This window comes from Silene latifolia, chromosome 9 (genome assembly GCF_048544455.1).
Source record: "Silene latifolia isolate original U9 population chromosome 9, ASM4854445v1, whole genome shotgun sequence".
In the NCBI taxonomy this organism is placed as follows: domain Eukaryota; kingdom Viridiplantae; phylum Streptophyta; class Magnoliopsida; order Caryophyllales; family Caryophyllaceae; genus Silene; species Silene latifolia.
Window position 1 is genome coordinate 74,759,375 of NC_133534.1, and position 12,522 is coordinate 74,771,896.

At 34.6% G+C, this 12,522-nt stretch overlaps 1 protein-coding gene across 5 annotated transcripts; it reads left to right on the forward strand.

The window, feature by feature from the left end:
- Positions 1-1,366: 1,366 nt before the first annotated feature.
- LOC141599930 (putative WD repeat-containing protein C2A9.03) lies at positions 1,367-6,772 on the forward strand. Of its 5 annotated transcripts, none has more exons than XM_074420058.1 (10): positions 1,367-2,035; positions 2,675-2,829; positions 2,912-3,079; positions 3,173-3,259; positions 3,951-4,085; positions 4,240-4,350; positions 4,690-4,781; positions 5,003-5,108; positions 5,221-5,307; positions 5,995-6,772. In XM_074420058.1, the coding sequence occupies exons 2-10, from the start codon at positions 2,701-2,703 to the stop codon at positions 6,406-6,408; spliced, it is 1,329 nt and encodes a 442-aa protein (XP_074276159.1). In that variant the 5' UTR covers positions 1,367-2,035; positions 2,675-2,700; the 3' UTR covers positions 6,409-6,772. The 5 variants fall into 5 exon arrangements, with proteins under 5 accessions (XP_074276159.1, XP_074276162.1, XP_074276158.1 ...); XM_074420061.1 differs by having other exon boundaries at positions 1,379-2,035; positions 2,693-2,829; XM_074420057.1 differs by having other exon boundaries at positions 1,686-2,035; positions 2,638-2,829.
- Positions 6,773-12,522: the final 5,750 nt, after the last annotated feature.

Consider the following 12,522-nt stretch of genomic DNA (forward strand, 5'->3'; position numbering starts at 1 on the left):
TTCAAGGTAAAAATCATATTGATAATCTTGAAAAGCACGTGAAACTGGAAGCAAACAAAAATGGTATTGCAAATTCATCTTTTAAACTCCACTAATCAATCACTTACTCCGTGAATGCTCTTTTATGGGAAATTTGGGTGTATTGCGAATCAGCAAACTAACTTGTTACTCCGTATTTATTTTACTCAATTCTTCTCTTAATTTCTAAATTAACAAAGATAAAGATGAATCGAAAAGATGATAGAGTGAAGAAGATAAAGATGAATCGAAAACACATTAATTTCACTAATTGATAAACCCTAAAAATTTCAACAAAACATATTAATAATTGTTCAAACAACTAATTTATTTCACTAATTAGATAATTACAATCCATTGTTCAAGTTTTTTTAGAGCAATTAGATTCGATTTTAGTGAAAACGCACATATAAAACTTACTTTGTTTAGGTTAGGTAAAAGGGTACTATATGGAAAGTTAATGAAAAAATGTATGTGAAAGAGTAAAGTTCGTATGTGAAAAAATAATTCCGATATATAGATAGATAGATAGCAGTCCAATCTAGATTCCCGTAAACTTAAAGAAGTCGGACGATGAACATTTGACGACTTACGTCCTTCGGAGTAGTATCCAATTGAGATACTCCGTAATATTAACAAACGTAATTTAATTCCAACATAAAGCTATGCCCAATTAAAAGAGTGTGCCCTGCAAAAGAAGAACTTTGTCCTGCAAAAACATGAACTTCATCGAAGATGAAGTTCTAGAAAACTTGTCAAGATGAGCAAAAGTATTACGGAGTATTAGGAATTTAGTTCCATCATAAACCCTAATTTTATTAGTTTAAATCAATCTCCGTAAATTGATATAGCATAGTTAATAAAGTTGATAAATTATAATTATTATTACTTGATCGACATGAAAATTAGCGTCTATAATTATGTAATTTGATGAATTTTGCGAGGAAGAGAATTAAAGAGATTTGTTTTTTTGGAAAAGGTAAGGTATGGAAAAATAATGACCAAATGTCCATAAAAGAGTAAACTTTGTGCATAAAAGAGCAACTATGTTTTGATCATCCCCTAGAAAAAAAGAAAACCCATTTACCTAGTAGTAGTAGAGTACTCGGTAGTATTTTTACTTGTATTTACGTAGTAAAGAAAACTCATTTACAACCCTTTTAAGTTTACTTCTACGTGAGATTAAGCCCCTTAAGTTTGATTTGGAGTAAATAACCCTTAACTTTGCTATAAAGTGAAATCGAGCCCCTTTTATTTTTCCGGTCAAAATCTCACCGGATTTTTCAAATTCTCACAAATTTCTCATATCGGTGTACATATTAGGTATAAATTTCTCTCGGATACGTTTACTTTTTCATTTGTGTGCTCCTGTCATCAAGTAAGGGCGGTGATGATGATCCTCAAAAACTGTCGAGTTGTTTGCCCGGTAATCTAAGATCAAATCCATGGTTTGCCAAATTGGTCTTCCCCTCCAAAATTACAAATGAAATTGTTCAAGATGCAGCTATTATTCTTAGCATCATTCAAGGGTGTTGGTAGAGAAAAATATGTTGTACGACTATTGAGTGTGCGCAATTAATGGAATTCATAATTATTCTTCATTCACGCATTTTAGTCGGTATTTTGATTGTTAATATCAAGAGTATGATCATGTGTTTTTTTAAGACGCTATAAATATTGCGGTACATCTACTAAGGAATGAAATTTATACCTAATATGTAGACCGATATGAGAAATTGGTGAGAAATTGAAAAATCCAGTGAAATTTTGGCCGGAAAAATAAAAGGGGCTTGATTTCACTTTATAGCAAAGTTAAGGGGAATCAAACTTAAGGAGCTTTAGGGTTGTTACCACTTTCGCGATTTTATTTATATACATTTTGGCGTTGGTATACAGAAAAAGCGACCCCATTGAAGTGAGATACAATAATTTCAAGGGGACAGAGAAATAAAGGAGAGTTTTCTAGATTAGAATTAGACACAAGAAAATAAACCCTGTAATTGTAATTGTTTCAAAGGTGACATCTTTTTCTCTGTCTTTTTTTCTTCCTATTTTTACTTTGATGATAGCCAATATTTATTTATGTATTATATGTATCTATCTTTTTCCCTTTCTGGGTTGGTTTTTGGTTTGCATTTTTCAATTTTTGTAAGCTCAAGGAGAAGATTTTGATATAAATTCATACCCCTTTTCGTTTTTTTTGTTGATTTTATGTAAGAATTTAAAATGGGTTTTATGTTTTGGTTGTTCATTAGATCTCATGGTTTTGTTTCCGCAATTTATTTTTGATTTTTTTTTGTTCATCTCTGAAATTTTCAATTTTATCATCCTCATTTTTTTTATTAGTATTTCTCTTGGAGATCTGCGGATGATTGTAGTGTGACATGGGTTTGTTTTGTTGTTTGGATTAATAAATTTAATTATGAATTTTTGTTGCTGATCTTGTGATTAGTTAAATTCTCATAATGAATTTGCTTTTTGTTAAATTTAGTGTATGACTGATTGACTGTTATATTGTTCTCATTGATTTGGTTAATAGCTTTCGTTGCTGTGAAATTACATGTTCAGGGAGTAGTTTTGATTAATTTTTTTACAGTCATAATTGTTGTTTAACTATAGGGACATAGAGTTTGATATGCATAAATTGATGATATAGCTCAGTGTTGCGAACCAGGGCAAATCATGGCAGACAACCAAATTGTAGAATTTGAATACATGGCTGACGATCAGGATGTAGTCGATTTGGTTGATGAAATGGAGGAGTACTATGGTAGAGACGATGTAAACATGGGAATGGATGAGTATGATTTGGTGTGTAACCTATCTTTCTTTTCATGCAATTCTATTCACATTTTAGTGTTTTACTAGTGCTAAAGCGTTTTGATTTGAGCAGCTTACTAAGGTGACTGATACCTCAGCCGCCAACGCAAGACAAGGCAAAGACATACAAGGTATTCGTTGGGATAGATTGAATATAACAAGAGACAAGTACAGGTTAACTAGGCTCGAACAATACAAGAATTATGAGAATGTTCCGACCTCTGGAGAAACTGTCGAGAAGGTTGCTTATTTGACTAGATTTGCTTTTCCGTAGTCTATTTATTGTATACTTCAGTCTGGTTTATTAAGGCTGATCTTTCATCCTGGTGACTAGGAGTGGAAGTCAAAGGAGAAAGGTGGAAACTACTATGATTTTTTCTATAACTCAAGAATGGTGAAGCCTACCATTCTACATTTTCAGGTATGCAGAGTGTCTCAAAGGTTGCCTTTTATGTTGCTGGTTTGTTTTTATCACACACAAAGATTTTTCAACTTGTCTGTTCCACTGTTTCTTTTTCATTGGTTGCTATATCAGTCCATTTTCATGCTTTGAAAGTAGAAAATTCAAAGTCTTCTCACAGCAGCTTCTCCACAAATTTCGGTTAAGGCTATGTAAATCTTGACCTGACATATTAATCTCTTGATTAAATTTGTTGGTTTTTTCTTTTTGAATGGCCTATCCTCTTTCCTAGTGAGTCATGTATGAGACTCGGTTTCGTATGCGAGGCCAACACTCTCATGCGTTCCTCATTAAACTTTAGGGGTAATGGGTTGGTTTCACGTTTAAAACCGTGTCATATGAATTTTGTGCTTCCCTTCTGAGACTGCTGTGTGCTTACCAGTTTCAGATAAGTGTGGAATCATATCTTTCAGCTTTTCTAGGAACTTCTTATTTGTCCTCGTCCCCTTTTGGTAGACTTGTCAATCACTCTTTTACAGTAATTTTCGAGAAGTTTTTAAGTTATTGGTGCACCCAATTCTGCTATTTTTCCTCAATTTTGTGGACTTGCTCGTGGAAGAGTCAACTAATCACTACAGTGGTGTAAGTTGCTTCAATCAGCATTTTAGGACTCATATTTGTGTCTTAGATACTTGTTTTGACATGTTCACAGCTAAGGAACCTTGTTTGGGCCTCCTCAAAACACGATGTCTATCTCATGTCCAACTATCAAGTTATGCATTGGTCATCATTATCTCGAAATTTGACCGAAGTTGTCAATTTTGCCGATCATGTTTCCCCTTCTGAGGTATCCACAATTCTGTCGTATTATTTTGAAACTATTTCTGTGTTTCCTGCTGTTTTTGAGGATGAATAGAGAACTTATTTTACAATTTTTTTATTATTGTTTCTGCATATCTTTGAATGAATTCTTAAGTTACATTCTTTGTTTCTTGCTGTAGAAACACAAAGGAAGTTTATTGGAAGGTTTCACACAAACTCAGATTAGTACGTTGGCGGTGAAGGACAAACTCATGGTTGCAGGGGGATTCCAAGGGGAATTAGTATGCAAGGTATGTTGCTTAATTCTAACTTCTGTCGCACTTTCTTCACTTATTTTTGTTGTTCTGATCCACACATATGACAGCATCTATGGTGTAAGTGTGTTCTCGTTCTTTGAACTCTTTGTACGTTTGTACATGTATGATGTGCTTTTAGTGGTGTATTGGAATTGACTCTTCATGATTTTCTTACTCTCGTGCTGTAGAATCAAAAATTGAATTCTTTATTCGATTTTAGATTTGTTCATGGGATCTCACATTTGGATTTATATATTGTTGCATACTTGCACTTTATTTATTAAATTTGTTGTCGTTGAAGTATTTATGTTAATATTATCCTGATAATTACAGCATTTGGATAAACCTGGAGTCAGCTTTTGTACACGGACAACATATGACGATAATGCCATCACCAATGCAGTTGAGATATATGACAGCTCAAGGTGACATGTTTATTCTTTTGGTTTGTTTTCTGTGTTCTTTTTGTATTTTCCCTTTTTTATTCATTTACTTCATTTGTCATTTTGAGTTATATGGCCCAGTATAGAGGTACGCAATGTACATTTACCTTTACCTTGTCGTAGGTAGCCTTCTAAGCCACAACGGCCATGTTCTGTTATTGGTTTGATTGAGTTCCCACTTAGTTGTAAGACTGATGTTGCAGTGGGGGATACCGTTTCATGGCATCAAATAATGATGGTGGAATCCGAGAGTACGAGATGGAGAGATATCAGCTCCTGAGACACTTTCGTTTCCCATGGCCAGTTAATGTAAGTTTTTCTGTCATTCCCCTTTTTAGTACTTAAGCTGTCACTCGCCATGACACATTATGTGAGATTTCAAGTTGATAGTAACTAAAGCCTGATTTTCCAACGAATGCAGCACACATCAATTAGCCCGGACAGGAAGCTTGTCGCCGTTGTTGGTGATCACGAAGATGGCTTGCTTATTGACTCCCAAACTGGAAAGGTATGCTTAACTGCGTACCATGTGCACATTGATCTTTTATATATTTGAAAGGGCGATCTTTTATATATTTGAAAAGGAGATGCTGTGCCGCTGTGGTTCTAAGAAGAGAGACCTGTTATCTTCCAAAGAAGGAAATGCTTTCTAGGTGGCGAACCTTCCTGTAAAAATTATCATTCAAGTTTGGCACAGGGATAATGGTTAGAACTTTGAGCCATATGAGTGTCGTGTTTGCATGTTTAGAGACCGGTATGCATAGACTTGGGGTTTGGGCTAGGTGTGCTACTTAACAAGTGACTCTTTTGTAGTTGTAATACTTGTTGATCCACGTAGCAAAATTGGTGAGTCCCGAATTACGTACCTAAAATGACCTTTATCCATAAGGCCATAACGAGCCTAGTCGAATCTGATCCAATATGTCTCATATGGAAGCAGATTCTATTTGGGGGTTCCGTTTGCTTCACAGGACCGTGGGGGTTTTTGCGTTCTTTGTTATTTTACTGTTTCAAAAGTTTGTATAGGTCTAGATTAGCTCACTTCCACAAAGCTCAGTGAAATTTATATATGCTTGTATATGTTGAGAAGTATCAGGTTCTTTTTATAGAAAAGGTGTAAGCCAACCCCCATCTATATTTTTTCTTCATTTTTGGATCCATCTTCATTGTACCGAAATCCGTGGGACATTTGCAGGAGGTTGCATCAGTGGTAGGTCATCGAGACTACTCCTTCGCCACTGCATGGCATCCCAATGGACGAGTTTTTGCCACTGGCAATCAAGACAAGACATGCCGAGTGTGGGATGTGAGAAAGTTATCTGCACCCGTGTCTGTTTTAAAAGGAAACTTGGGGGCAGCACGGTCCATCCGATTCTCATCGGACGGGCAATTCATGGTGGTTGCCGAGCCTGCTGATTTCGTCCATGTGTACAGTACAAAATTAAATTACCAAAAACGCCAGGAAATCGATTTCTTTGGAGAAATATCTGGGGTTTCTATGAGCCCCGATGACGAGTCTTTATACATTGGAATATGGGATCGAACTTATGCAAGCTTGCTTCAGTATAACAGGAGGCACTCATATCAGTACCTTGATTCATTCGTGTGATCTGAGAAAATCTTGTCTACATGTTTCTTTTGTCGGATTGAATATATTGGGTTTTCTGGATACTGAAATTACAGACCAAAGTTGGCATGAAGTGGGGGTCCTTATAATTAAAAGGGCATGAGATGATATGATAAACTAATATTAAGTGGAAACTATACTTGTAACCCTGTACAGTCAGGTCGCTTCTTCAACATGGGAAAGACTCAAGCTTTCAATATGAGTTTTTCACTCAAATAGAGTGTCGGGTTTACAATGTCAGGATTTCATATTGAATTTGAAGTGTCTGATAGACATGTTTACTCTTGGAAGAGACGCTTTTTTCAGAAATTTGTTGCAATTTATGGCGTCTCAGTTCTCTGGTTTATCTCGTCCTTTTGGGATACGTCGGTTGTTTTCTTGATTTTAAACTGTAATTTTTACCAGTTAAGCGGGCTGTGGCATTTGCGTTATTTACCAAATGCTATGATGGTTCAACTATCCATCTTGATTTTAAACTCTTAACTTTTACCAGTTAAGCTGGCTGTGGCATTTGTGTTATTTGCCAAATGCTAAGATGGTTAAACTATGCATCGGATCAACCCATCATGGTTCCTTCGTAGCCCGTCAAGAAAAAAGGAAATTCTCATTTTAGACGGGTGGTATCCGTCTCAAATTAAAACGGATAAAATGTGACTATTTTACGATAAAATGTGAACATTTCCCGATAATAAGTTATCATCAGTTTATTGTTAAAAAAGCGACAATGTTAGGAGGATGGTAGGAGAGAAAAAAGAATATACATCGGATGTACTACATCCAACTTTTTAATTTTTTGAGCATATATGTATTTTTTTTTTGAGATTATTGCCTCAAACTTTATTTGTTTTTGAGCATATGTATATTTCTTTGAGCATATTAAAGTTTATAAGTTAGATTTTAATATTTTTTCCGTCAAAACTCAAATTTAACTAAACTAATATGTAATATTTTTGAGTTTTATTGTAATTTTTTAGAGCTTAATTTTTAAGTGAATAAACTCAGAAACTTTATAGTAAAACTCAAAAACTTTAAAATAAAACTCAAAAACTTGATTAGAATACTCAAAAACTATAGAATTGGAGGTAATACATCAGATGTATAATCCTCTTACTGAGGGTAGGAGAAGAAGCAGGAACGCGGCTGAGAATTTGCACTTCTTGATCAGCAAGTAGACTTCCATACAAGAAACTGGTTAATTTAGGAAATCAAGGATTAGTAGGGTGAATTTTTTTACCGGTGATGTAGCAAATTACCCCCATAATTTATGTACTATGTGTAAAACAGCCCCTTAAGTTTCACTTGTAACGAATTAGTCCCATAACTTTTCAAAAATGTGCAATTAAGCACAAATCAAGTTTTTACCATTTTTTTTAACTAAAATCTATTATTTTCTATTATAAAACTATTTTAAATATATTTATTAAAAATTAAATATAATATTTACATATTTAACGAAGAATGCGAACCAAATTTAGTACTCCCTCCCAGTCACTATATTGTTTCCATTTGATATGGGCACAATAATTAAGGAAAAGTATTAAAATATGAGTAAAAGAGTTGTGTGGGGTTGGTGATAGGAGAGAGGGATGAATTATTAGTAGTTAAGTAAAGAATTGTGAGGCCAAAACATAAAGGAAAGTAATAAAATAGGAGTAAAAGAGTTGTGTGGGGTTTGGTGATAGAAGAGAGGAATGAATAAAATAAGAGTAAAAGTTTCTAAAAATAGAAAGGGGAACATTAGTTGAATAATCCGTTTCGTGAAAGAGGGAACATTATAGTGACTGGAAGGGAGTATAAACAAAAATTTGGTTATGTAACTTTCATTATAACTTCATTAACAATTCTCATATTATGAATATTTTTCACCAAAATAAATTAAAAAAAAAATATATTTGAATAAGATTTTCAATAATCAAGAATTTTAGAATTAAAATTTAATCAATAATTTTGATTTTCAATAATACTCCGTAGTAAATATTTAATTAGCAAATTTTATTTTTAAAAATAAGATATGTGGTAAATTGCACATTAAGAGAAACTTATGGGGTCAATTTGCTACATTTCTAAATTAAGGGGTTGATTGCACATAGTATCAAACTTATGGGGATGATTTGCTATATTTCCCATTTTCTTATTACATAGGAAATTACAAGTCACTCAGCATAATACGGAGTAACATACTCCGTAGTAGGGGTGCTAACGAGCCGAGCCGAGCCCGAGCTTGGCCTTGCTCGGCTTGTGCTCAAGTACCCAAATTCGATCTCGAGCCGATCTCGAGCTTACCCGAGCTTGATAAAAATGTGCTCGTTATAAAGCTTGCGAGCTATAAAGCGAGCTCGAGCCTATATAAAATTGTTTTTTTTTTCCTTTTGATATTTTCAATAACAAGGCTCGAAGATTATATGTGAAAAGATTTGGCAAATCAGCGAGACATTTGATATGTGTGATACAAAAATATAATCATGATAAAATATTTTTATAAAATATGAGCAATATCTTAGGTAATCAATCACACAAGTTCTAGCCGCTCGCGAGCTTTTCGAGTCGAGCCAGCCTTTGCTCGGCTTGACTCGTTAAGCTTTCGAGCCGAGCCCGAGCTGAGTTCACACGAGCCGGGCTTTGACCGAGCTTTGACCGAGCCAATCTCGAGTAACTCGCGAGCTGTCTCGTCTCATTAACACCCCTACTCCGTAGTAAATAAACATTACTAAATTACTATAACAATTGTTGTCATTGTAATTTAACAGTTTTAAAAAACCGATTTTTCTAACCTATACCCACTAGGCATACGATAATAAACTAAAATAGGAAAGTATTACATGTATTTTTTCAAAAAAGAAAAGTAAAAGTCATGAGATATTACAATTTCCCATAAAAATCTCATTTAATACTTTCCTTTTTTGGTTTATTATCCTATGCCTACTAGGCATAGGTTTAGAAAAATCCTTAAAATTTAGTCACAGTTACGGTACCTTGTTCTTCATCTAGTGCCGACTCGTTGATTAATTTCAAACTCTAATATGAGAAATTCGTTAAACATGAAGAGCAATTGAAGGCACATGAATTTTGTTAATTACTCAGCATAACTAATTTAGGTCAAATTTATTTGATTAGCAAATTAAAATCTTAAATCTGTTAAATAGGTGCAAGTATGGAAATACTGGTATTGAACAAATCAAGTCAAAACCTACCAAGCTGAGTCCAACACGATCACAAAGCGAGAACAATTTGATTGATTGATCAGGGGAAAAAGGACATCGATATCCATCGAAAGGCCCCTACAAATTAGCGCTCTTTGATTCTACGAGTTAAAGGCACAAGAAGGACCCGAACTTACCAATTCTTTAGTGATAAGGACCTCAACTAATTCCGTTTAGCGATAAGGACCTCTACTCTAACGTCCGTTACTATTTACAATCTTCAGCAATTAAATACGGCACACAGTGACACAACTACATAAGACACATTGACACAACTGATAACAAAATCTTGGGAAATGAAGTGTCAGGACGGTACGTATTGGATAATTGGACGGGTAATATCCGTCTTAAATTTAAGACGGGTCAAATATTATATATACAATTAGTCTTGTTGAAGACAGGTCGGAGCAAGTGACGGGTAATGTCACTCACAAAACGAATAGGAAGGACAAGGTGGGGGCACCCCCATGTGCTTCCCTCTCTCCTCTATTTGGGTCATTTGTGAGAGGAAATGGTATCCGTCACTCCCGTGCCGTCTTCAATGAGATTTTGTGCTTGAAATATACATAAGCCTAATTTATTTAGTTTCAATTCTCAGTACCCATTTTCTAAAGTTTTGGTCGTTGGTCTAGTCTGATTTAGCCCAAGATCGGCTAATCTAGGCTGACCGAATGAGCCGAATTTTATATTTTAAAAGACTATTCAATAAAATATTATGGAGTATAAGCAAATGAACATTTTTTTATCTTCAAAAGAAATTATAAAGTAATACTATTAGTAATTATATTTCATAAAAATATCGTCTAATTTTTCAGTACATTATTATTATTATTGCCTCTCGTCCTATTCATTTGTTTACTTTTTTTTTAATTATTTGTAGAGTTATTTTAATCAAAACTAATTAAATGATTAGGACGAGGGGAGTATTTTTTTTATTATTATTTGTAGTGGTATTTTAATCAAAACTAATTAAATGATTAGGACGAAGGGAATATTTTTTCTTCTTTTTTTCATTCCAAAAAATCTTTATATAGTCATTTTTATTATTTAAATGTTATTATACAATCAATGTTATTATACAATCAATTTATATAAAACTAATTTTATGTTAATCTTAATCTTAAATGTTATTAAATAAAACTAATTTTATGTTAATCTTAAATGTTATTATACAATCAATTTATATAAGAGTTCTTAGGCTAATTGAAAGATTTAAGATGCTAGTACTCCCTCCATTCAACTCCACACTACACATTTCTATTTTGTACACTATTCACAAATGAATATTTAATTGCGATTTTCTCTCGATACATAGGTGAAAGTATATTCATGTGAGATCTTATTTGATTCGTCTTTAGAAGTACATTTATAATATCTAACTTCTATAATTTTTGCAAATACATAACTAAAACTATTTATTGCATAAAACACGCGTTGATAAACGTGAAAAAACAAACATGTAGTGGGGAGTTAAATGGAGGGAGTATAATTTTATGCCAGTAACGTCTACTCTACGTCTCCATCCACCCAAATGAATACTCCGTATGCAAGATTTCTAGTTGTTTTTACTTTCTTTTTTCACAAAATCTCATTGAAGACGGTGATATCCGTCACATTTCACAAGCTTGTGACGGATACCATTTCCTCTCACAAAATATCCATTAGATGTGAGTGGGGAGCACATGGGGGTGCCCCACCTTGTCCCCTCTCCCTTTTTGTGAGAGGTCTTCAGCTTGACGCTTTGTTCTTTTTTTGCTACTGTGGGCCCCTTACTCACTCAAAGAGAGGTGACACTAACGGGAGATAAACGGAAGTTGTAGATAGGTCCTCATCGCTAAACGGAATTAGTTGAGGTCCTTATCGCTAAAGAGTTGGTAAGTTCGGGTCCTTCTTGTGCTCTTAACTCTCTACGTTGATTTTTCTACCTTCTAATGATACTTATTTACAGCTTTCTAGCTACTTTTTTTTTTTTTTTTTTTGGTACAGCTTTCTAGCTACACTTCAGGGCACACACATACACAAGTTAACAATACAATTAGACTCCACAAATTAAACGTCCCAAGGAGAGGGATGTCTCTCCGTACCACACCAAAGATAACTTAGGGAAAAATGGAGTATTTAAGAAAAGGTGGAAAAAGTAAGGGTAAAAAGGAAAAAAATATGTGGGGTATGTAATCGTGGGTTTAATTGTGGGTTGGTAGGTGGGGTATGTAATGACATTTTGTGTCAATATCAAATGGGTATAAGGATAATTTGGTAATGTTGTGGGCCAAATAAGGAATGTTACCTTTGATGTGGTACGTCCGTCTATATTAAGTGTTACCTTTGGTGTGGTACGGAGGGAGTATCTTTTAATATCTTCACTACTTCAAGCATGTCGGACCGCTTACCCGGATTATCATTTGTGCACATACGGGCAATCCTGAGAACCTGCAACATTTGATGGCGCCACGCTGAAACCGCCGGGATAAAAGAATCCAACACCTCATCTTCTCTCCCGTGGACCACCATTACTCGTGTTGGATTTATGATCCAAAAATAATAGTCAAAGTTAGTTTCCTATCTCTATGTTAGTGGGTGTTAGAGCATCCGCAAAGGTGGGAAGCTAACCTCTCCATATGCGCTCTCTCTCCTCAAATGGGGAACCCCATTATTGCACACACCCTCCCAACAAATGAGGCTCCTCTATTTGTAGGGAAGGTCCCCAAAGAAAAACTAAGGTATTTTGAGTTGCTTTTGGGGAGGCTCCCAAATTTTTGGATGTAAATTAATATTGATGGGAACCCCATTGTTACATAGATGTAGATATAAATTGGGGAGGTTAAATGGAAAAGTTAGTGGAAAATGAGGTTGATGAATAAGAAAAGGAAAGAGAAAATACGGGGAGCCTCACCTT